Here is a 26,845-nt window from a genome sequence, read left to right as displayed (position 1 = left end):
AACTCTAAAACTTAACAGCAACTGTGTAAATAAGTAATAAATCATTTTTTAAAGCAAGGAAATCAATATTTTCCAGGCATTTGCTTATAGTTTTAAGGATAAAAGTAGAGAATACTAGAACTTTTTCTTAGATCACCCATTTCACAAAAAAGCACACTTCCTTATTTCTTACTCTTGAAATCCAAGAAATGTACCCAATTGGGAATAAAATAAAATTTTACTTAAATTGTACTTTATATTACAAGAGAATTGACTAAAATCAGTTTTAAAGTAACACTCCAACATCCTGATAACTATCACATTTGACAAGTTTGAAACCTATATATTATGTATTTTTACTGTATTTCCCTCTTTGAATACAATTACATAACAGGCTTAATGAGGGAAATAATGTCAGAACCAGCAAGCCCATAGACCCATGCTGGTCTGGTCTGTAAGCCAGGGAGTGGAAGCAGGAGTGACACTTCTAGTGACTACATCTAATGTCCCACTATTTAATGTTTTGCTTTTTGTGCTCTAGGCTCTAGTTTTCTGGAAATTTTAAGAGTTCGTGGAAAAGCAAGACATGTTCCCCTGAAGTGGAAGATGAAACCACCAAAGTGATCATTAACGTTCTTTCCTACCAAGCAGAAAACAAAACAAGGAGGTTTGTGTATTGACAGGGGAAATTAATTTTCTGTGCTGACTAGGACAGAAAAACAGGACTAAAGAGTACCAGGAGTGTGGTAGGATGGAAGATGGGACACCCTGCAGAGCCTTCTAACTGTCGGTGAAAATGCTAAGAGCAAGTTTATTTAAAGGACAAAAAGCAAGCCTAAGAACCAAGAACTCAGACACCTTAGATCTGAAGTCTATTCATCTCACTAGGCTTAGAACTCCACCAGATAAAGTTCGTGTTAAAGGAACATGGAATGAGTAACGGAAAAATCTTAAGCTATAGCCTTTTGTTCAGTTACAGAAACAGAACAGGTCCTTACCTATATTTCCTTGCTTCATACGTCACTTTTTTTTAAAATTTTCCTTCTATTACTTTCTCCTTTCTATTGTAAAATGGCAACACTAATAATTGTTAAAATTTACTGAAGGCCAACCTTCAGTACTTTTAGGTACTATTCTAAATGCTTATTAATATATTTAATCCTTAGGAAAAAAAAGCCTACCAAATTACTGCCGCTACTTAATAGACGAAGAAACAAAGGCCTGAAGAGACTAAGCGGTTAAGATTAAGTCTCACAGCTAGTAAGCAGAGACAGATTTTGAGTCTAGGTAGTCTAGCTCCAGAGCCCACACTCCCAACCACTTCTTTATAAAAGCTCATGTTATATTTACCATCAAATCTATAAACTGCAGAATAATGAAACAGGAATGTCAAGAACAAGAAGCAGTCTTAATCTAAAGATCCAGGATTCATTTAGCAGTGACACTATAATATCATCTTTACAGGTAGTAGCAAAACACTAATTAAAATATACATAAAATAACTGAACTTTTAAAACTACATATATAGGAAGAAGTGTGTATATGTCGTGTGCATTAGAGAGAGGAGAACTAGGCAATCAAAGCATGAAACGTAATGGAAATCTATTGCTTTTCTCTGTCCAGCATCCCTTCCATTATTTGCTCAAAATAGCATATTTACCACTCTTGGGATAATCAAACCTACTGTATTTTGTGTTTTAAAAAGAACTTCCAAACACAGGAACCCCTGACCTAGGAATCACAGGTGTGGGTCCATAATAAAACCAGACCAGATTTTCCCTACTGAGAATTTTATCTTTAGTGTTGTCAGACATTTAAAAAAAAAAAAAGTGGAAGGAATTTATGGAATTACATTATCTAATCTCACATGCTAGTAAAGCAATACTCAAAATTCTCCAAGCCAGGCTTCAGCAATATGTGAAGCGTGAATTTCCTGATGTTCAAGCTGGTTTTACAAAAGGCAGAGGAACCAGAGATCTAATTGCCAACATCCGTTGGATCATGGAAAAAGCAAGAGAGTTCCAGAAAAACATCTATTTCTGCTTTATTGACTATGCCAAAGCCTTTGACTATGTGGATCACAATAAACCATGGAAAATTCTAAAAGAGATGGGCATACCAGACCACCTGACCTGCCTCTTGAGAAATCTGTATGCAGGTCAGGAAGCAACAGTTAGAATTGGACATGGAACAACAGACTGGTTCCAAATAGGAAAAGGAGTATGTCAAGGCTGTATACTGTCACCCTGCTTATTTAACTTATATGCAGAGTATATCATGAGAAACTCTGGACTGGAAGAAACACAAGCTGGAATCAAGATGGAGAAATAACAATAACCTCAGATATGCAGATGACACCACCCTTATGGCAGAAAGTGAAGAGGAACTAAAAAGCCTCTTGATGAACGTGAAAGTAGAGAGTGAAAAAGTTGGCTTAAAGCTCAACATTCAGAAAACGAAGATCATGGCATCCGGTCCCATTACTTCATGGGAAATAGATGGGGAAACAGTGGAAACAGTGTCAGACTTTACTTTGGGGGCTCCAAAATCACTGCAGATGGTGACTGCAGCCATGAAATTAAAAGACGCTTACTCCTTGGAAGGAAAGTTATGACCAACCTAGATAGCATATTCAAAAGCAGAGACATTACTTTGCCAACAAAGGTCCGTCTAGTCAAGGCTATGGTTTTTCCAGTGGTCATGTATGGATGTGAGAGTTGGACTGTGAAGAAGGCTGAGCGCCGAAGAATTGATGCTTTTGTACTGTGGTGTTGGAGAAGACTCTTGAGAGTCCCTTGGACTACAAGGAGATCCAACCAGTCCATTCTGAAGGAGATCAGCCCTGGGATTTCTCTGGAAGGAATGATGCTAAAGCTGAAACTCCAGTACTTTGGCCACCTCATGCGAAGAGTTGACTCATTGGAAAAGACTCTGATGCTGTGAGGGATTGGGGCCAGGAGGAGAAGGGGACGACAGAAGATGAGATGGCTAGATGGCATCACTGACTTGACGGACGTGAGTCTGGGTGAACTCCGGGAGTTGGTGATGGACAGGGAGGCCTGGCATGCTGCGATTCATGGGGTCGCAAAGAGTCAGACACGACTGAGCAACTGAACTGAACTGAACTGAATGGAAGTTTGCCACTGAATAATGCAGAAGTTCTTACTACTGAAATGCCTGGAATTATCTTAGTCTTATCCTTCTTTACTGCTTCCTTGGTGGCTCAGCTGGTAAAAAATCTGCCTACAATGCGGGAGGCCTGGGTTTGATCCCTGGTTGGGGAAGATCCCCTGGAGAACGCAACGGCTACCCACTCCAGTATTCTGGCCTGGAGAATTCCATGGACAGAGGAGCCTGGCAGGCTATAGTCTATGGGGTCGCAAAGAGTCAGACACGACTGAACAGCTTTCACTTTCATTTTATCCTTCTTGGCAATGGCACCCCACTCCAGTACTCTTGCCTGGAAAATCCCATGGACGGAGGAGCCTGGTAAGCTGCAGTCCATGGGGTCGCTGAGGGTTGGACATGACTGAGCAACTTCACTTTCACTTTTCACTTTCATGCATTGGAGAAGGAACTGGCAACCCACTCCAGTGTTTTTGCCTGGAGAATACCAGGGACGGGGGAGCCTGGTGGACTGCCATCTATGGGGTTACACAGAGTCAGACACGACTGAAGTGACTTAGCAGCAGCAGCAAGACCTGTTTGAACAATTCTTCCTTCAAGTCCATGAGCCAACCAAGTATCTTACCTATAAATTTATTAGAAACCTAGTATCTGTCTTAAAAATTCATTTGACTGCTTGCAACCAAAACCCCATAACTGGTAGAAAACATTGCTATTAAAAAGTCTAATCAAAAATTAAGACATCAGCGATTGGATCTGGGCCTCTAACAGGGGAGATATAGGTCTGCTTGGGTCAGGTAGGACTTACTATGACTGCAAAATGTATGTGAAAAGGGTAAAACTGGATGTTAATGATTATGAAAATACTGGAATTAAAACATTATTTCTGAACATAAATGAACCATTGAAGATTTTCTGGTCCAGACTCTTGAGACAGTACAGACATAGGGGACAGTGGCCATAGCTACAGCTTTAGAGTACAGCCCACAAACCAATTCCTGCACCCTGCTGTCATTCTTATTCTACATTATCTTGACCATCTGTACAACTTTCATGGGCCTTAATAAACTCAGTAGCCCTATTCTCCCACTCAGGAATCTCAAGGACAATGCTTTTGTCCTATAGGTTATATAGACTAATGACAAACACCCACCAGACAATTACCATTGAACACACTTCTTTTTCTCTTATTCTATTGCAAAATACAGATTGAAAGGCGAAAGAAAATGATATGAAGGGAAAATATAATATGGCAAGTGACACATTAGTCTATTAGAGGAAGAAAGCATGATTTTTATTAACTCAGACAATTATAATGACTGCTGTAAATTTACCTGCTTTTCTGAAACATTATAGTGTCCTGGACCTGGAACATCTTTCTCAGTGTTAGAGACGACAGTAAAAGTACTTTTCCTGGCAGTCAAAGACAGGAATGGTGCATAGCCATCTATGAGTAAAATCATATCATTGGCAGATAAGACAGGATTCTAATGATTTCAGAGAAAAAGCACTCAAAATATGTAAAATCATTTGGTACATCAATTGCTAAGACTATATATTATCAGAACTAATGTCTAGCCACAGAAGTTGTTGCATTTTAAAAGTTCTATGTAAGAGTGGAATTAATATTAATATATATTAAATTAAGAACCTATAGAATTGAACTTACTAAACGAAAGAAAAAATACCTAAAGAAAACAAAAGCTTTTTTTCTTCTAAGCATATTTGGTTGGGATGAAAATGGAAGTTCTATTTAACTGATAAAATATTTTCATCCTCAGAAGATCACAGTTTTATATGCGGGAGAAACCTATTAATTATACAGCTTCCCTGGTGGTTCAGACAGTTAAGAGTCTCCCTACAATGTGAGAGACCTGAGTTCGATCCCTGAGTCGAGAAGATACCCTGGAGAAAGAAATGGCAAACTACTCCAGTATTCTTGCCTGGAAAATGCCATGGACAGAGGAGCCTGGCAGGCTATAGTCCATGGGGTCATAAAGAGTTGGACACGACTGAGCAACTAACACTTTCACTTTCATTAATTATACCAAAGAGCATATATGAATTTATAGAGAGAGCCTGCTGCTGCTAAGTTGCTTCAGTCGTGTCCGACTCTGTGCGACCCCATAGACAGTAGCCCACCAGGCTCCACCGTCCCTGGGATTCTCCAGGCAAGAACACTGGAGTGTGCTGCCATCTCCTTCTCCAATGCAAAGTGAAAAGTGAAAGTGAAGTCACTCAGTAATGTCCGACTCCCAGCGACCCCATGGACTGCGGCCCACCAGGATCCTTAAAGTGAGCTTACAGCAAGTAATTAATAAATGTTTCAGAGAGTCAGACACAACTGACTAAAATTTTCAGCTTCACTTCCTTGCTTGGGTACATGTTTGGCACTCAGTATTTCCTGGATACAAGCATAAGATTACTGACATCACTGACATACTCAGTAAATGAACTTATTAGACAGACTTAGTCTGCTGAAAGGCTGATAAAAACTTTTTAAGAAATATATCAAGAAAATGAGCACAGTTTAAGTAACACTGATATTCAAGAAAAAATGAGAGAAAACAGAGCAACTATATTCAACAGGTAATAAAAAGATAAAAGTGAAGACTCAAAACTTGTGAAAATCTTGTACACCTAAGGAAAATGTACACTATGAGGATTTATGGCAATAATTTGTAGTTTAAAAGCTTGCTAATCTGAACTAATAAAATATATTTTTTAAACCAGAAATAATGTTTTTTTGAGGCCCTCACGCATTAAAATGCAACTGAAATCAAGATTTATTTGTGTAAGGTCTGAAGCACAAAAGAGGTGAGAAAAATACATACCTTACCCTTAAAAAGAAACAACCTACTGAAGCATTAAGTGCTAAAATAATTTTAAACAAGTAAGAATATCTGAAGTGCTAAAGCGCCCAGAGGGTCAAAGGAGGGGAAGTTCTCAACAACACTGAGGTGATTCGAAAAAAAATTCATGAATGACGTTAAAACTCTGGGTGTTAATTTAGTGACTGATGGTTTGAATCTGCTGTTAAAAACAAAAGCAAACAAAACCACACAAGGACCACAAGAACAGAAATCTTTAAAAGGAAGTCAAGGTCCATTTTAAAAAGACAAGGGTTGTCTGATAGAGCAGAGAAATCCAGTACAGAAGTTGAAAGGTTCCAAAATGGGGTAAGCAACCAAAGAACAAAATACAGATTTCAAATGGAACACACATACAGGCACACACAAACCAAGCTACAGATTATATCAAGGGAACAGTGCAAACAACCAGAGAGTGTTCTTCCAAGAGGCATAGAAATATGTCCTATAAACTGGAGAAAAGTCAATGAAAAGAAATAGATCTTGAAATGCAAAAACAGAATTAGCACAAGAAGCACTATGGTGTCTATTATAAATATTCTTCATATGTTCAACAAGAGAGAAAGATGAACATGAGGATATAAAAAAGACCCAAAGAAAACTTCTGATAGGAAAAGTATACTTGAGATTAGTAACCACTTTTTATTTTATTATGAGATTTATAACTACTTTTCTGCAGGTTAACAAGACTTTTTTTTCAGTTCAGTGATGGAATTCCAGTTGAGCTATTCCAAATCCTGAAAAATGATGCTGTGAAAGTCCTGCACTCAATATGCCAGAAATTTGGAAAACTCAGAGTGGCCATAGGACTGGAAAAGGTCAGTTTTCATTCCAATCCCAAAGAAAGGCAATGCCAAAGAATGCCCAAACTACCGCATAATTGCACTCATCTCACACGCTGGTAAAGTAATGCTCAAAATTCTCCAAGCCAGGCTTCAGCAATACGTGAACCGTGAACTTCCAGATGTTCAAGCTGGTTTTAGAAAAGGCAGAGGAACCAGAGATCAAATTGCCAACATCCACTGGATCATGGAAAAAGCAAGAGAGTTCCAGAAAAACATCTACTTCTGCTTTATTGACTATGCCAAAGCCTTTGACTGTGTGGATCACAATAAACTGTGGAAAATTCTTCAAGAGATGGGAATACCAGACCACCTGACCTGCCTCTTGAGAAACCTATATGCAGGTCAGGAAGCAAGAGTTAGAACTGGACATGGAACAACAGACTGGTTCCAAATAGGAAAAGGAGTACGTCAAGGCTGTATACTGTCACCCTACTTATTTAACTTATACGCAGAGTACATCATGAGAAACACTGGGCTGGAAGAAGCACAAGCAGGAATCAAGATTGCCAGGAGAAATATCAATAACCTCAGATATGCAGATGACCACCACCCTTATGGCAGAAAGTGAAGAGGAACTAAAGAGCCTCTTGATGAAAGTGAAAGAGGAGACTGAAAAAGTTGGCTTAAAGCTCAACATTCAGAAAACAAAGATCATGGCATCCGGTCCCATCACTTCATGGGAAATAGATGGGGAAACAGTGGAAACAGTGTCAGACTTTATTTTGGGGGGCTCCAAAATCACTGCAGATAGTGACTGCAGCCATGAAATTAAAAGACGCTTACTCCTTGGAAGTAAAGTTATGACCAACCTAGATAGCATATTCAAAAGCAGAGACATTACTTTGCCAACAAAGGTCCATCTAGTCAAGGCTACGGTTTTTCCAGTAGTCATGTATGGATGTGAGAGTTGAACTGTGAAGAAAGCTGAGCGCCAAAGAATTGATGCTTTTGAACTGTGGTGTTAAAGAAGACTCTTGAGAGTCCCTTGGACTGCAAGGAGATCCAACCAGTCCATTCTAAAGGAGATCAGCCCTGGGTGTTCTTTGGAAGGAATGATGCTAAAGCTGAAACTCCAGTACTTTGGCCACCTCATGCGAAGAGTTGACTCATTGGAAAAGACTCTGATGCTGGGAGGAATTAGGGGCAGGAGGAGAAGGGGATGACAGAGGATGAGATGGCTGGATGGCATCACTGACTCAATGGACGTGAGTTTGAGTGAACTCCGGGAGTTGGTGATAGACACGGAGGCCTGGCGTGCTGCGATTCATGGGGTCGCAAAGAGTCGGACACAACTGAGTGACTGAACTGAACTGAATCACTTTAAAAAATAATTGTTTTAAGCAAAAATAATTTTGATTTATTGTGGCATTATAGTATATGTAACGGAGAAGGCAATGGCACCCCACTCCAGTACTCTTGCCTGGAGAATCCCATGGATGGAGGAGCCTGGTAGGCTGCAGTCCATGGGGTTGCTAAGAGTCAGATACGACTGAGCGACTTCACTTTCACTTTTCACTTTCATGCATTGGAGAAGGAAATGGCAACCCACTCCTGTGTTCTTGCCTGGAGAATCCCAGGGACGGGGGAGCCTGGTGGGTTGCTGTCTATGGGGTCGCACAGAGTTGGACACAACTTAAGTGACTTAGCAGCAGCATAGTATATGTAAATAGAAAATATTTAGCCACAATAGCACAGAGAATGAGGTAAGGAAAACAGAAGATGTATGGCTCATATACTGTACATGAAGTGGTACAATATTATTTGAAGTTAGACAATGTTAAGTTAGAGATGTATATTGTAAACACTAGTGGAACCACTAAAAAATAAAAGAAAGCTACAGCTAGTAAACCAGTAGTAGAGATAAAAACAAAAGTACCTTTTTTAAAACTCAAATCATTCAACTATGGCAGGGAAAGAAGCAAAGGGTAACAAAGAACAGATGAGAAAAACAGCTAGCAAATTCTAAGAGAGTAAATTTAAACACAACAATATTGGTAACAAAATTAAATGGAAAATGTCTAAACATCCCAATTAAAAGAGATTGTCAGACTTGATAAAAAAGCAACATCTAACTTCAGGGTGTCTATAGGAAACCCTCTTAAAATATAAGACTCAGAGATGAAAGGATGAGAAAAGATGTATCATACATCCATGCATCGAAAAAACCTGGTGTGACTAAATTAAAATCAACAAGGCAGATTTCAGAACAACAAATAGCAGGAATAAGAGACATTTCATTATGTTAAAGAGATCATTTCATCAATAGGATTCAACGATCCATTAAGAAAGGCGAGAAGTAACTGCCATAAAAACTAGAATAGTGCTTACCAGTAGGGGAGAAGGTAAGGGTTATGACTGAAAAAGAAAATTTTGCAATGCCGTATTTCTTTGAGTATTCACTTTTTAAGTTGTATGTTTACATTTTATGTGATTTTCTGTATAAGTATTTCATCTCACAATTAACGGTATATATTTTTTTTAATTTAGGTGTATACAGACACTGGGATAATGTGAGACAGATATGAAAATGAAGAAAGCTAAGCTCAGGGGTAGTTCTGAGGCAGCTGTCTCAAAACATGGCAGAGATTCTAAATGAATCTATCTAAAGAAATATAAAATGAATTGCAAAATACTGAAATTCATATAAAACTGGGGGAACCTCCAATAGCCCATGTGCTCAAAAGAGACAGTGCTCCTAAAATCTTCACTGAAGTTTCCCAAAATTAATCACATAAAATCTTTCATCAATAGGTTAAAAGTTTACATAACATATTGAGCTCAAGTAAAACCACAAGAAAATTAAAATGTTTTTACTAATAAGCTCCATAAGAAAGGAAGATTTTCTGCTTTATTCATAATTACATGCCTCTTTACCTATGGTTTACAATTATGGTGACACACTGCCTCAGTTGGCCCAGGACACAGGACTGGAAGTGCTGAAATCAGGACATTCCCAGACAAACCAGGATGGTTTGTCTCCCTATCACACTGTCCTGCACACTAAACAATAAATGTAGAATTAATAGATGATACTCTAAACTACACCTTTAGTCATTCATTCAGCAACACTAAATGCTTTATTATGTGTCAGAGAGAGGCAATGAGAGTGCGATAACGAATAAGCTAAAACCCTGGCCTCAACTAGAGGGAAAGCCAGACAAATAAACAAATACTTAGATTACAAACAGTGTTGCCAATAATTAAGGTATAAAATATAGGAGTAGAGGGTTCTGGCATATTAGGGTTGGTGAAATGAAAAATAAAAAGTTTGATTTGAGACATAGAATATATTGACATGTGAAGTTCCAACAATAAAAGATAAATCAAACTGTCAGGTAGAAAGAAGAAATGAAGAATGTAGGATGATAAGATTTGAGAAGAATAAGTTCAATTTGAGATGTATTAAGTTTGAGGCACCAATAGCAGAAAATAAATCAGACTGGCATAAAGCAATAAAAGTCAGTCTATTTTCTGAGAAAGAAGGTGAGCAGCTGGGGGATAGAGTACAAGTTCTATAGCCACAATTACAGATACAAAGCAAGCAGGGCATTCTTCACATAAAAGCAATAACTAGAACTTTGAAACATACTCATCTTCAGGGATATCAACATTTAAAGCAATCACATTTTTTAATATAAACTTAAATACAGATAAATTGCATTCCCTCAAGTGGTCTCCTGAATTCTGAATGGCTAATAAGATAAAGTCATTATTGTTGGCATAAGCACATAGGCAGGAGTTTAAGTCCATGGAGAGCTCGTGCTTCTACGGCAGATTAAACTAACAGCTTCCCTATAAAAAAAGAAATTTGGCAAAAAATATATTAACAGCCAGCATTATCCAGTTCAGATAACTAATAGAAAACCAATACAGATAACTAATACATTTTAACATGGGGTACCATATATTATGTAAATAAAGATCAGAAAACAATGAAATATTCCTTAGCACAATAATGCCAGGAGCTGTCCATTATTAAAGGGACTATGTTTTTATCATATTTTACTAGGCTGGTCATTTATGGCAAAGATTTGCTTTAATGAGATAAGATTTCCTTGCTTCTCAGATAATTCACAAGAAAATCAGGAGCAGCTCTCACTAATCTGGATCTGGAATATCCATTATCTCTCCCAGTCATGAAATCTGAATCATGAAATCAGTCCTATTCCTTTCAGGCTGCAAATCCTGGGTAGAAGAGAGTCTCCCTGATTAGCTGGACAAAAGTCGAGGCAATGAAGTTTGCAAATTAATGTGGAAAGAATTTCCTGAGGGAAATATGAAGACAATACACTAGAGGACTGACCAAGCAGGGTACAGTAAGCAAAGAATGGTAATGAGGAGAGAAAGGCTGGAAATAAAGAATATCTGCACTGTTCTGAAGTTTTAAGACTCTAAGTTTTTTCTCTTTTTGTGTAATTCAAGGTAACAAGTAAATTACATAAAGTTCCCAACATTTCCTACATCATACTCTACAAAATTCACCTGACCCTTAAATAACTGTGTGTACTTCTCTATAGCCCAGTGTTACTGATCTCAAAGAAGTGAAAAGCAGAATGTACCTAGGAAAGAGGTAACAGCTACTTTTAATTACCTTGCCAGGGAATCTGGTAGAAAAATGACTAAAGAAATGCCTATGCCCTCTATTGATTACTATTATTAGAATGTCTGCCGAGTACTGCTAAAACAGGATTCCATATGATGCAGTTGCTCCAAGTTCCCATGAATGGAATTTCCTAGCTTCCTTCATAGGTCAACAAGGCACAATTCTATAAAGCAGTAAAAGGACCTTGCAAACCCTAGTTACTTATCTCCAATCAGAGTTCACACAAAGAAGAATTAAAAACTCTTATAACCTGACACATGTAACTCATCAGATTTTTCAAACTTTACTTCAAGAAATTACTGTTTTGCTATTTTTTTTTTTAACTAAGCACTTAGGTGTTAGGGTATTGAGCAAAAAACTGAGACTAATACAGTGGAGATCTTGGTTATTGCCCTCAAAAATCTCACATTTTAGTGCAGCAGCCGGGTAAGTAAACACGTAATTACAATACAGTACCAAAGTCCTTTGAGTTATTAAGGAGTCAAAGAAGAAAGACCTGGGACTGAGTGGAGTCAGAGAAAAACTTCACCTGGGGCTCAAGACGTAAGTAGTAATTAGCCAAGTAAGGAAAGAAGAGAGAACATACCCAGCAAAGGTAGCAGCAGGTACAAAGGAATGCAGGTGAGTGAGCATGAATTTACAGATAATGCAAGGCTGGAATTGCTAATGTGTTGGTTAGCTGTTGGTGGAGGTGTAGATCACATTAGACATAAAACAGACATTGTTAGAGACTGAAATAGAGGGAAACGAGAAATATTTTATTGACAAAAGTGTTAGTCACTCAGTTGTGTCCAACTTTTTGCCAACCCCATGGACTGTAGCCCACTAGGCTCCTCTGTCCATGGAATTCTCCAGACAAGAATACTGGAGTGGGTTGCCATTCTCTTCTCCAGGGGATCTTCCCAACCCAGGGAACAAATCCAGGTCTCGTGCATTGCAGGCAGATTCTTTACCATCAGAGCCACCAGGGAAGCCCTTGTTTCAGAATAAAAATAACAAATACCAAATTAAGTCAAGGGTAATTAAATGACGAAAGGGAACTAGTTTGAGAGATAAAGATAAGAAAGAATCAATAGGTCCTAAGATCAATGAGAGTGATTAGAGGGGAAAAAAAGGAGTCTACAGTAATTTCAAAGCTTCAAGTTTCTAATTGACTGATAGGGAATTTTTTTTCAAAGAGCCCAGTAATTCTGGGGAAACTGGTAAGTTCACACACTTTAGGTAGAGATGCCTAAAAAAAGTAAAAGACCTTATCAAAAGAAAACTCATCTTAGAGATATGAAACACCTGTATCACGGGAGTCATCAGAATATAGATAGCAGTTGAAGCTGTGGATTTGAATGAGAAAGTAAACATGAGAAAAGTAACAAGCAAATGATGGAAAGTACAGTATATAAACTTTTACCTTTACTTTATTACCTTATAATAAAAATCTTTAAAGAAGACTATAGAGTATTGGTTTGAGAGGGGAAAATGATACTTTGATTCAGCATTTAACAAATGTTTACTGTGTCCAAACCATGTACCAGGCACTGTTACAACAGTTAGGAAAAGAACCAGCAAAAAGATGTTACAGACGCCAGGGAAAGAAGTATCTCTAAAAAAAAGAGTGGTAAGTTGTGTCAAAATAAAATAAAGATAGAAAAGTGTAAGCATTTTGGGTGGTCATTGGTGGCTAATAAATCGGTAGGGAGGTAATGCTTTTAACTCAGCTGCATTAAATAAAGATGCATCATAAGCTCCAAAAACACTGATATTAATATCAGAAGCTGAAAGGCGGTAAAATTCAAGATTAAAACAATGACAAAAGACAAATTAGTACTCCAAAGAAACCTAAATCAACCTACCATCCTAATCTCATCAATCATGTCAATGGAATAATGGATCCTAGCACTTATTCAAAAATACAGGAATTGTGTGGGAATAGGGAAAATGTAGGCTAAAAAGGAAAAAAGTTTAATTTGGATGGTATCAAGCCCCACAAAAAATCAGATTAGAAAAAACAGAAAGAAAATTATGTTACTTTTTAAAAGTTACCCCATCCACTAACTACAAACAAATGAGAGCAAATAATTACTTAAATTATCCATTCCCATTTCACCTCTCAACGAGTAAAGCTCTTCTTAAGGAAAGTGGGATAAAGAGCTCTCATTAAGTAAGTTCTAGTAGATGGTGATGGTCAGATAGAAGGCATCTACATGAAAAAAAAAGATATTCCAAAACAAATATAAAAGTATTATCTTAGTAAATGTTTCTAGGAAAGGTGTGTGAGGCAGGCAGGATTACAAAGAAGAGACAGAAGGTGGTAAGAAGCACACCAGTGATTTGGAGACTCATATAGTAAACAGAACATTTCATGCAAAAGTGAAGTCACTCAGTTGTATCTGACTCTTTGCAATCACATGGACTGTAGCCCACCAGGCTCCTTGGTCCACGGGATTTTCCAGGCATGAATACTGGAGTGGGTTGCCATTTCCTTCTCCACGGGATCTTCCCAACCCAGGGTCGAACCCAGCCAGGTCTCCCGAAGTGTAGGCAGACGCTTTACTGTCTGAACTACTGGGCACAATAAAGGACAGAAATGGTATGGACCTAACAGAAGCAGAAGCTATTAAGAAGAGGTGGCAAGAATACACACAAGAACTATACAAAAAAGATCTACATGACCCAGATAATCACAATGGTGTGATCACTCACCTAGAGCCAGACAATCTGGAATGCAAAGTCAAGTGGGCCTTAGGAATATCACTACAAACAAAGCTAGTGGAGGTGATTGAATTCCAGTTGAGATATTTCAAATCCTAAAAGATGATGCTGTGAAAGTGCTGCCTTCAATATGCCAGCAAATTTGGAAAACTCAGAGTGGCCACAGGACTGGAAAAGGTCAGTTTCCATTTCAATCCCAAAGAAAGGCAATGCCAAAGAATGCTCAAACTACTGCACAATTGCACTCATCTCACACGCTAGCGAAGTAATGTTCAAAAATCTCCAAGCCAGGCTTCAATAGGACATGAATCGTGAACTTCCAAATGTTCAAGCTGGTTTTAGAAAAGGCAGAGGAACCAGAGATCAAACTGGTAATATCCGCTGGATCATCAAAAAAGCAAGAGAGTTCCAGAAAAACATCTACTTCTGCTTTATTGACTATGCCAAAGCCTTCGATTGTGTGGATCACAACAAACTCTGGAAAATCCTTAAAGAGATGGGAATACCAGACCACCTGACCTGCCTCTTGAGAAATCTGTATGCAGGTCAGGAAGCAACAGTTAGAACTGGACATGGAACAACAGACTGGTTCCAAATAGGAAAAGGAGTACGTCAAGGCTGTATACTGTCACCCTACTTATTTAACTTATACGCAGAGTACATCATGAAAAACGCTGGGCTGGATGAAGTACAAGCTGAAATCAAGATTGCAGGGAGAAATATCAATAACCTCAGATATGCAGATGACCACCACCCTTATGGCAGAAAGTGAAGAGGAACTCAAAAGCCTCTTGATGAAAGTGAAAGAGGAGAGTGAAAAAGTTGGCTTAAAATTCAACATTCAGAAAACTAAGACCATGGCATCCAATCCCATCACTTCATGGGCAAATAGATGAGGAAGCAGTGGAAACAGTGACAGACTTTAGTTTGGGGGGCTCCAAAATCACTGCAGATGGTGACTGCAGCCATGAAATTAAAAGATGTTTGCTCCTTGGAAGAAAAGTTATGACCAACCTAGACAGCATATTAAAAACCAGAGACATTGCCAACAAAGGTCCATCTAGTCAAGGCTATGGTTTTTCCAGTAGTCATGTATGGATGTGAGAGTTGGACTATAAAGAAAGCTGAGCGTCGAGGAATTGATGCTTTTGAAGTATGATGTTGGAGAGGACTCTTAAGAGTCCCTTGGACTGCAAGGAGATCCAACCAGACCATCCTAAAGGAAATCAGTCCTGAATATTCATTGGAAGGACTGATGCTGAAGCTGATACTCCAATACTTTGGCCACCTGATGCAAAGAACTGACTCATTAGAAAAGACCCTGATGCTGGAAAAGATTGAAGGCAGGAGGAGAAGGGGACCACAGAGGATGAGATGGTTGAATGTCATCACCGACTCAATGGACATGAGTTGGAGTACATTCCGGGAGTTGTGGATAGACAAGGAGGCCTGGCATGCTGCAGTCCATAGGGTCGCAAAGAGGCGGACACGACTGAACAACTGAACTGAACTGATAGTCAACTGGGACAGGGAAATCAAAATCCCAGATCGAATCTGCAGCATTTAAACTAAGATGTAGAAAACCACTGTAAAATCAAAAAGGCTTACTGGTCTAGTGAAATGGGAAAAATTAGTTTATCATCTGTAAAAACAGGGATAGAATTTTCCCGGCTTACTTCATGTTCTGTTATACCTATGGAGTTGTACTATAGTGTTTAACTCAGGCACACATGAGCGGGGCAGACTGAAAGTGAGGCGCCTGTCACAAAAGGCTTGCCTTTCTCTCCATCTTACCTGTTGCCTGCTGCTTCAGGTAAGGAACCTGGTAAGATCCAGGACCCACACGATCCTCAGTGCTGCCACCTTCAGCCAATCTAAGCACACGGGGAGCCCGGTCATACATAATGGCGTGAGGGGAGGGGTGCGCGGCTGCAAAGGGATTAAGAACAGAGCAGCTAGAAGAAAGGGTGGAGCAAAAAGTCGTCAACAAACTTAGAAGGCCCGGGAAGAATTTCTGTAAATGGAAGAGCTAGCGCAGGGGCTATCGCCCCACCTGCTGATTGGTGTCAGATTTCTCCCAGGCGACTTCTAGCCGCATGGAAAACTTGAAAACAGTGTAACCAGACATAAGACTTCCCACAGAATCATCGGTTCACCAACCGAGACCTGAAGCCGCTTCAAGGAACAAGGTTAAGTACTGGGCGTCCTCCCCCGTGCTTCCGGCCCTGCCTCCGCGCATTTCTCGCCTCCCGGAAGTCTCTGGAAGAAAGGTTGAGACGCTTTTCTCGAGCCGAGCCCCGGGAGCATGCGCACCGAGCCGTAAGCTTCCCGACTCGCCGCGCCCGGCGCTTTTGGCTTTCTAAAGGAAAGAACATACTCGAACCCCCGCGATATTCTTACTTTTCTAATTACATTGGATCCTGACTCGTCAGAAAACCTCTAGAAAACGGATTAGGAGTTAGGGCTCATTTGATTGTGATCCATTTTCCCTTTAAGTCAGTGCGGCTGGGAAAGAGACTACCAAAAACTGTGAAATAAAAGTCTTACTACGAAAAGCAACGATTCTGTGCCCACACTCCCACCACAACTATACTCGCACCCCAGGGGGAAAGAAAGCACTTCTCACTTTATCCCAGATATAGTCCACACTGCGGCTCAGAAAAACCCAGAAGGTGGTGATGACAGAAACAGAAAACCCGGGGAAGAAGAAAAACTCACCAACCGAAGCAATGCAAATGCAGGTAACTGAAAGGTGCTTCTGTTGTCAGATACCAAGCAACAGCAGCAGACTCATTACTCTGTTCATAAAGTAAAACAGAGGCGTTAAGAAAGCGCAGCTCCGTACAAGGCGTATCAGTGTCTCAAGAATGTATCTGTAGTACCTTTTTTCCTACTCAATAACCTGAATAATTATTTACTCACTAAAAAAACACTGGCATATACTATCGGTTCAGTATCATGCTAGATTGTGGGGACCCAAAGATATAAGAAAGTCTTCATCAAGTCTTCTATATCTTATAGAGAAAGAGACGTGTGTAATCCATAACAAGAGATGGATAAAATGATTTTTTTTTTAATTTTCAGCACTTTAGATACCGCCCCTTCCTACTAAGAAACTGATTCTTATCAGTCAGTCAGTTGCTCAGTCGTGTCCGACTTTTTATGACCCCCATAGACTGCAGCATGCCAGGCTTCCTGTCCATCACCAACTCCGGAAGCTTGCTCAAACTCATGTCCAAGGAGTGGGTGATACCATTAAACCATCTCATCATCTGTTGTCCTCTATGGTGACCCCAAAAAGCAGATTCAGGTCCAGGCCATTTTGCTGTGGCACTGGTGCAGGCTCTCACCTCCTGATTTTTCTGGTCTGCGCAGTCTACATTACTCTTCCCTGCGGTAAGGGTTTGCCGTTGAAAATGGAAGTGTCAAAGGAGGCTTTTCTACTTCCTGTCTGGATTTGATTTTTGTCCACTGGCGCCAACCTAGTTTAGACAAAAGGAGCTCTTTATAGGGTCTATCGAAGCTTGTTTACGGATCTCCAAAGGGGATTTTGTAACCGTAGGACCTGTGTACCAACTAGTAATGAGCTTCCCAAGTGGCACTAGTGGTAAAGAACCTGTCTGTCTGCAGGACAGGTAAGAGATGCCGGTTTGATCCCTGTTTGGGAAGATTCCCTAGAAAAGGGCATGGCAACCCACTCCAGTATTCTTGCCTGGAGAATCCCAAGGACAGAGGAGCCTGGGGGGCTACAGTCCACAGGGTCACAAAGAGTCTGACACGACTGAAGCGACTTAGCACACACCCACCAGCTAGGAATACAGAATTTATATCTTGCTGCCACCTCAGTGTGTGGTCTTTCCTCAAATACCTCACAGAGAGGGATAGCTGATCAGTGGCAAGACTAGCATTTCAAAGTCTTGTCAGTCAGTCAGTCAGTTCAGTCGCTCCGACTCTTTGCGACCCCATGAATCGCAGCACACCAGGCCTCCCTGTCCATCACAAACTCCCCAAGTTCACTCAGACTCATGTCCATCGAGTCAGTAATGCCATCCAGCCATCTCATCCTCTGTCGTCCCCTTCTCCTCCTGCCCCCAATCCCTCCCAGCATCAGAGTCTTTTCCAGTGAGTCAGCTCTTCGAATGAGGTGGCCAAAGTACTGGAGTTTCAGCTTCAGCATCATTCCTTCCAAAGAAATCCCAGGGCTGATCTCCTTCAGAATGGACTGGTTGGATCTCCTTGCAGTCCAAGGGACTCTCAAGAGTCTTTTCCAACACCACAGTTCAAAAGCATCAATTCTGCGGCGCTCAGCCTTCTTCGCAGTCCAACTCTCACATCCATACATGACCACAGGAAAAACTATAGTGAGATCCTATTTAAATATTTGTGGTCAGGTCTATTTTAAATATGATACCACTGAGGTACAGCGTCTAGAGTCTTCCAAATTTTGTAACATTTTGTCGCTGAGAATTCTGTATTCCTAACAAAACACTTTTCTTTGAAAAGTTTTTAGTGTGAAAATCCTTTATCTATTTCCTTGATTACTGTGCCTCTTCTGTCTAACTTCCCCAGCTTTTATTTCCACCTTATGGTTCAGTAACCAGAATAGTACAAAGTATTTAAGAATTGGAAGATACTTTTAAAATGAGAACAGCAAACCTTTTTACTTATTTCTCAGTGTGGTAAATATTTCTGGAATAGTTTAGAATGAGTGTGCTGCTAATAAAATTACAATGTTAACATTGAATTATAATTATATATGAATACAAAATAATTTGATTCAGCATTCCTCAGTTCCTACAAAATAGTTTTAATGCTAATCAACCACACTGTATTAACATTACTGTAGTAAGACATGGAAACTGTCTTTGAATTCAGGTTTATTTGACTGTAAAATTTGGCTTCTTTCCATTTCTCCATACTGGCTTCCACAACAATAAACTTTAAAATGAAGCTTGGGAGTGGGAACTCTGCTTTAAGTAGCATTAAATACCTTATAAATATAAAAACGGAGTTGTTTTTGAAACTAATTTCTTCACTCATGATGGTTTTCAATTTTTTTCCTATTGTTTTGCTTTTTGTTAAAAAAAAAAATCAAGCAATAGTAACAAATCATTTAGCATGTATCAATAAAATGAGTATACTTTGTCAATGTTATTAGAGGTCATATTATAAAGTGATATTGTTGTTCGTTAAGTAATGCCCAACTCTTGTGACTCCATGGACTGTAGCCCACTAGGCTCCTTCTGTCCATGGGATTTCCCAGGCAAGAATACTAGAGTGGGCTGCCATTTCCTTCTTCAGAGGATCTTCCCTACCAAGGGTTCAAACCTGCATCTCCTATATTAGCAGGCAGATTCTTTACCACTGAGCCACAAGGGAAGCTAGTAAAGTTACTAGCTTTAACACATTCAAGTTAAAAAGGTAAAAAACACAAAGGTAAAAATAACACATTCAAGTTAAAAAGGTAAAAAAGGCATTAATATAATGTTTTGAAGCTTACACAGTATATGTTATGTTCAGTATTTTAATTTGTGTTTAAGCTGCAGATTTAATGATTCTGAAATCATGAAATGTGTTTTTTTAACTATAGTTGATTTACAATGTGTTAATTTTTGCTGTAGAGCAAAGTGACTCAGTTACATACATATACACATTCTTTTTTATATTCTTTTCCATTATTGTTTATCCCAGGATATTGAATATAGTTCCCTGTGCTATACAGTAGGACCTTGTTGTTTATGTATCCTATAGGTAATAGTTTGCATCTGCTAACCCCAAACTCCCAGTCCATCCCTCCCCTACTCTCCTTCCTCTCGGCAACAACAAACCTGCTCTCTCTGTGACTCTGTCTGTGACTGAGTTTCTGTTTCATAGATCAGTTCATCTGTGCCATATTCTAGAGTCCACACATTAAGTGATATCATATGGTATTTGTCTTTCTCTTTTTGACTTACTTCACTTAGTATGATAATCTCCAGTTGCATCCACGTTGCTGCAAATGGCATTATTTTGTTCTTTTTTATGGCTGAGTAATAGTTGTGTGTGTGTGTGTGTGTGTGTGTGTGTGTACATCACATGTTATTTATTCCTCTGTCAATAGACATTTAGGTTGTTTCCATGTCTTTGTTATTGTGAATAGTGCTACTCTGAACATAGGGGTGCATATATCTTTTTAAATTATAGTTATAGTTATATATATATATATATATATATATATATATACACACACACACACATATACATACCCAGGAGTAGAATTGCTGAGTCATATTGTAATTGTATTTTTAGTTTTCTGAAGAACCTCCATACTGTTTTCCATTGTGGGTTCACCAGCTTACATTCCCACCAACAGCATAGGAGGGTTCCCTTTTCTCCATACCCTCCCTAGCATTTGTTATTTGTAGACTTTTTAATGATGGTCATTCTGACTGATATGAAGTGATACCTCATTGTAGCTTTCATTTGCATTTCATGAAATGTATTTTAAAAATTATACCATTATCCAATGCCTACCTGAGTTTTTTTTCACTGACATTTATTGAGCACCTACTATGTGCTAGCACTATGTGAATCACTTTACGTGAATAGTCTAAATCATTTCTCACATAACCCATGTAGTAGACTCTATTAATATGTCTACTCTGTTAATACGATGAGGCTTAGAGCCATTGAATTGCTTATTCAGTATCACATTGTTAATGAATGATGGAGCTAATCAGTTTGACTCTAGAAACTGTTTTCATAGCCATTATGAAGGAGATGCCCCCAACTGCACTGTACTCTGACACCTGATAGTAGTTTGTTTTTATTTTTTTTAACCAATTCTTATTTCAGTGTGGCTGCATGTTTATTTATTTCTAAAATGAAAATCTAGAAGTGATCTTTCAGGCGTGATGTGGTAGCTCCTTGATGCCAGGAAACTAGGATGCTATATTGTGTTGCTCTGTATCTTGATGTGCCGTTCCCATTCTTGAGATTCTTCATGGTCCAAAAATTATCTGCTGGAGCTCTAGCCATTATTAGTGGCAGAAGGACTATGAAGACATTTTAAAGACTAAAATAAAGTCATTTAGGGCTGGTGACTCCCTAGTGTCTCAGTGGTAAGGAATCTGCCTGCCAATGCAAGAGACATAGGTTCAATCCCAGTGTTGAGAAGATCCTCTCAAACCAGAATTGAAAGAGACACATGCACCCCAGTGTTCATCACAGCACTGTTTACAATAGCCAGGACATGGAAGCAACCTAGATGTCCATCGGCAGGTGAATGGATAAGAAAGCTGTGGTATGTATACACAATGGAATATTACTCAGCCATTAAAAAGAACGCGTTTGAATCAGTTCTAATGAGGTGGGTGAAACTGGAGCCTATTATACCAAGTGAAGTAAGTCAGAAAGAAAGACACCAATACAGTATACTAACGCATATATATGGAATTTAGAAAGATGGTAACAATGACCCTATATGCGAGAGAGCAAAAGAGACACAGATGTAAAGAACAGTCTTTTGGACTCTGTGGGAGAAGGCGAGGGTGGGATGATTTGAGAGGGTAGCATTGAAATGTGTGTATTATCATATGTGGAGCAGATCGCTGGTCCAGGTTCGAAGCATGAAACAGGGTGCTCAGGGCTGGTGTACTGGGATGACCCTGGGGGATGGGATGGGGAGGGAGGTGGGAGGGGGGTTCTGGATAGGGAACACATGTACACCCATGGCTGATTCATGTCAATGTATGGCAAAACCACTACAATATTGTAATTAGCTTCCAATTAAAATAAATAAATTAATTTTTCTAAAAAAGGAGAAGATCCTCTCAGTTCAGTTCACACATGTCTGACTCGTTGCAACCCCATGGACTGGAACATGCCAGGTTTCCCTGTCCAGAACCAACTCCCGGAGCTTGCTTAAACTCATGTCCATTGAGTTGGTGATGGCATCCAACCATCTTATCCTCTGTCGTCCCCTTCTCCTCCTGCCTTCAATCTTTCCCAGCATCAGGGTCTTTTCCATGGAGACAGTACTTCACATAAGGTGGCCAAAGTATTGGAGTTTCAGCTTCAGCATCAGTCCTTCCAATGAATATTCAGGACCGATTTTCTTTAGGATGGACTGGTTGGATCTCCTTGCAGTCCAAGGGACTTGCAAGAGTCCTCTCCAACACCATAGTTCAAAAGCATCAATTCTTTGGTGCTCAGCTTTCTCTATAGTGCAACTCTCACATCCATACATGACTACTGGAAAAACTATAGCCTTGACTAGACCAACCTTTGTTGGCAAAGTAATGTCTCTGCTTTTTAATAATGCTATCTATGTTGGTCATAACTTTCCTTCCAAGGAGTAAGCGTCTTTTAATTTCATGGCTGCAGTCACCATCTGCAGTGATTTTGAAGCCCAAAAAAATAAAGTCTCTCACTGCTTCCATTGTTTCCTCATCTATTTGCCATGAAGTGATGGGACCAGATGCCATGATTTTCATTTTCTGAATGTTTAGTTTTAAGCCAGTTTTTTCACTCTCCTCTTTCACTTTTATCAAGAGGCTCTTTAGTTCCTCTTCACTTTCTGCCATAAGGGTAGTGTCATCTGCATATCTGAGGTTATTGATATTTCTCTCGGTGATCTTGATTCCATCTTTGGCTTCATCCAGCCTGGCATTTTGCATAATGTACACTGCATATAAGTTAAATAAGCAGAGTAACAGTATACAGCCTTGATGTACTCCTTTCCCAATTTGGAACCAGTCTGTTGTTCCATGTCCTGTTCTAACTGTTGCTTCTTGACCTGCATACAGATTTATCAGAGGCAGATCAGGTAGTCTGGTATTCCCATCTCTTGAAGAATTTTCTACAGTTTGTTGTGATCTACACAGTCAAAGGCTTTGGCATAATCAGTAAAGCAGAAGTAGATGTTTTTCTGCTATTTTTTGCTTTTTCGATGATCCAGCAGATATTGGCAATTTGATCTCTGGTTCCTCTGCCTTTTCTAAATCCAGCTTGAGCATCAGGAAGTTCACGGTTCACATATTGCTGAAGCCTGGCTTGGAGAATTTTGAGCATTACTTTACTAGCGTGTGAGATGAGTGTAATTGTGCAGGAGTTTGAGCATTCTTTAGCATTGCCTTTCTTTGGGATTGGAATGAAAACTGACCTTTTCCAGTCTTGTGGCCACTGCTGAGTTTTCCAAATTTGCTGGCATGTTGAGTGCAGCACTTTCACAGTATCATCTTTCAGGATTTGAAATAGCTCAACTGGGATTCCATCACCTCCACTAGCTTTGTTAGAAAATCCTGTAGAGAAGGAAATGGCAACCCACCACAGTATTCTTGCCTGGGAAATTCCACAGACAGAGAAGCTTCGTGGGCTACAGTCTATGGTGTTGCAAAAAAAGTTGAACACGACTTAGCAACTAACGGAGAAGGCAATGGCACCCCACTCCAGTACTCTTGCCTGGAAAATACCATGGACAGAGAGAGGAGCCTGGTGGGCTGCAGTCCATGGGGTCGCTAAGAGTCGAACACGACTGAGCGACTTCACTTTCACTTTTCACTTTCCTGCATTGGAGAAGGAAATGGCAACCCACTCCAGTGTTCTTGCCTGGAGAATCCCAGGGACGGGGGAGCCTGGTGGGCTGCCATCTACGGGGTCACACAGAGTCAGACACGACTGAAGCGACTTAGCAGCAGCAGCAGCAGTAGCAACTAAACAACAGTAAAAGTCATTTCAAATCCTTGGCATGATTTCCATAAGGTATTACTGAAAAGAGCAAGATTCAGAAAACATGTGTCATGTATTTTTCTAAAACCAAGGAATAATCAAAAAACATCTATTAATGTTAAATGTACATATGCATGTATACTTACATATATGATTACATAAACATGGAGAAAATGTAAAAAGCATGCTAGATCATCAGTATAGATTACCTAAAATGGGGAGAGAATGTAGTGGGAGAGGAGAAGAGTGAAGAAGGAATAAATAATGATTATATTTATTAATTGTTTATAAAATGGAGATGTTTCAGGATTATTTAATAAAATTTAAACAGGTAAAACCTTGATTAAAAGAAACAAAACAGAAAGCAAGCAAGGAGAGCTGTGAAATGTTGATATTGTTTTAGTGCCATGAATAAGGTAAAGCAGAAACATGGTGAGATATAAATCATGTACAGTTTGCAATAAATGTTGCAACATATACCACCTGGGCTTCTTTGGAAAATATGGCTCATCCCACCTGCTTCAGACAACACCATGATGAGAAAAAGCCAGTACCAAACGAGGTAAACAGTAATTAGAGGCAGAGCCACATGTCTTCTAATGAGGGCAATTATGGGGAAGATATGGAAATGTGGTGCAAGAGGTTTTACTGCAAAATGTAGTTATGAAGAAAATAAGTTACATAAAAATGGGATAAATGAAGTTTTTACTTGGGATTTTTTCAAGAAGGGATAGATAATATGTTTCTATTATTAACTTTGACCAAAATCAGTGTACTTAATAAATCATCTGCTTGGAAGCAGTAGCAGCTAATCGTTCCTCTAATGCCCTGTGGAAATAGGGTTTGAGATGAGGCAAATGCACCAACCCAGTCACTAGATTGCTCTCGCTGTCCCTGTCATGGGTTTTTCTGGGTTCAGTTCTCCTAGAGTGAATAAGTCCAGGTAACTGTTTACTGGGAATACAATTTTAATGGTGTGAAAATAAGGAAAAGAATACCAAATGCAGTACTTTTGTTTCCAAAAGTGTGAATGAAATGCCAGGATATTACTTTTCCTTTCTAGATGGTAAAATTCAGTTCAGTTCAGTCACTCAGTCGTGTCCGACTCGCTGCAACCTCATGACTGCAGCATACCAGGCTTCCCTGTCCATCACCACTCACAGAGCTTGCTCAGACTCATGTCCATTGAGCTGGTGATGCCCCCCAACCATCTCATCCTCTGTCGTCCACTTCTCCTCCTGCCTTAAATTTTTCCCAGCATCAGGGTCTTTTCCAACGAGTCAGTTCTTCGTATCAGGTGGCCAAAGTATTGGAGCTTCAGCATCAGTCCTTCCAATGAATATGTAGGACTGATTTCCTTTAGGATGGACTGGTTTGATCTCCTTGCAGTCCAAGGGATTCTCAAGAGTCTTCTCCAACACCATAGCTCAAAAGCATCAATTCTTCAGCACTCAGCTTTATTTATAGTCCTGCTCTCATATCCATGCATGACTACTGGAAAAACCAAAGCTTTGACTAGACAGACCTTTGTCAGCAAAGTAACCTCTCTGCTTTTTAATATGCTGTCCATATTAAAGTTATGTCCAGGTTGGTCATAGCTTTTCTTCGAAGGAGCAAGCATCTTTTAATTTCATGGCTGCAGTCACCATATGCAGTGATTTTGGAGCCCAAAAAAATAAAGTCTGCCACTGTTTCCACTGTTTGCCCACCTATTTGCCATGATGATGGGACCAGATGCCATGGTCTTAGTTTTCCGAATGTTGAGTTTTAAGCCAACTTTTTCACTCTCCTCTTTCACTTTCATCAAGAGGCTCTTTAGTTCCTCTTCACTTTCTGCCATAAGGGTGGTGGTCATCTGCATATCTGAGGTTATTGATATTTCTCCCAGAAATCTTGATTCCAGCTTGTGCTTCATCCAGCCCAGTATTTCGCATGATGTATCTGCATATAAGTTAAATAAGCAGGGTGACAATATACAGCCTTGACATACTCCTTAAGTAAATTAAGACCAAAGAAAAAGTATTTTTTAAGATGGTGTGTGCTTTTAAAAACTTAAGTACATTCGACACTTCTCATCATTTAGATTGAGTATTTTAAAAATGGAAAGTATAGTACTAAGATCCAAATCTCATGTGGCTCAATTTATAAACTGTTGATAAAAGATTTAAGAACATATTTATATGGCATTTTTTTAAAAACCTATCGTCTTGCATAATGGTCCCAAAGGAGCTTATTAAAGTTTTAGAAGGTATTCGATCATTAAAGTTCTGTCTCAGCATTGCACAGTGTTTTACTAAATATATGTAGCTATATTCTTCTGTTATTTAATGCAGACCAAATTGATAAGTAGTTTTCACTGATTAAGTTTTCTGACTGCAATCTAAGTACTTTAAAAATATCTACCTTCAATTATTATTCAGTCTTAAAAAGGAAGTAAATGCTGTTAGTTGCTACAACATGGATGAACCTTGAGGGCATTATGTTAAGTGAAACAAGTCAATCACAAAAAGACAAATACCATGTGATAATTACTTACATGAAGTATCCAAAATAGTCAGATTCATAGAAACAGAAGGAAGAGTGGTGGTTGCCAGGGGCTGAGGCAGGGGAGGATTGGAGAGTTGTTTAATAGGTATGGAGTTTCAGTTTGGCAAGATTAAAAAGTTCTGGAGATCCATTGCACAACAGCATGAATATATTTTGCTCTGCTGAACTGCACACTTAAACATGGTTAGGATGATAAATTTTGTGTTGTATGTTTTTATCACAATTAAACATAAAATAACTACATAATTTACATAAGTGCTTGGAAAATCACAAGTGTGTTTGGTGAAATACACTTTCATAGTTGCCAAATAAAGGATTTGTTGACAACATATCTACCTGGGTAGGGGAAAATTCTATCGAAGCCCAGCATATAAGATAACAAGGATTTATGAATTGCCTACTATGAACACGGAGAAGGCAATGGCACCCCACTCCAGTACTCTTGCCTCGAAAATCCCATG

General features: G+C 39.3%; 1 protein-coding gene across 2 annotated transcripts in view; it reads right to left on the bottom strand.

Moving 5' to 3' along the window:
• The window catches only part of STPG2 (sperm tail PG-rich repeat containing 2), a 636,844-nt gene extending 619,987 nt beyond the window's left edge, over nt 1–16,857 (bottom strand). Inside the window, exons 1-2 of one of the 2 annotated variants that reach the window (XM_061419604.1) lie at nt 15,924–16,857; nt 4,440–4,552 (exon numbers count right to left, since the gene is read on the bottom strand). In XM_061419604.1, the coding sequence (XP_061275588.1) occupies nt 4,440–4,552; nt 15,924–16,032 (222 nt within the window). In that variant the 5' untranslated portion in view covers nt 16,033–16,857. The remainder of the gene's footprint in view (nt 1–4,439; nt 4,553–15,923) is intronic. The other variant, XM_061419605.1, reaches the window with a different exon arrangement.
• Between the last annotated feature and the right edge of the window lie 9,988 nt (nt 16,858–26,845).

This window comes from Bos javanicus, chromosome 6, assembly GCF_032452875.1.
Source record: "Bos javanicus breed banteng chromosome 6, ARS-OSU_banteng_1.0, whole genome shotgun sequence".
Classification (NCBI taxonomy): Eukaryota; Metazoa; Chordata; class Mammalia; order Artiodactyla; family Bovidae; genus Bos; species Bos javanicus.
Note: the sequence above shows the minus strand (reverse complement) of the source record. Positions and strands in the feature narration are given on the sequence as shown.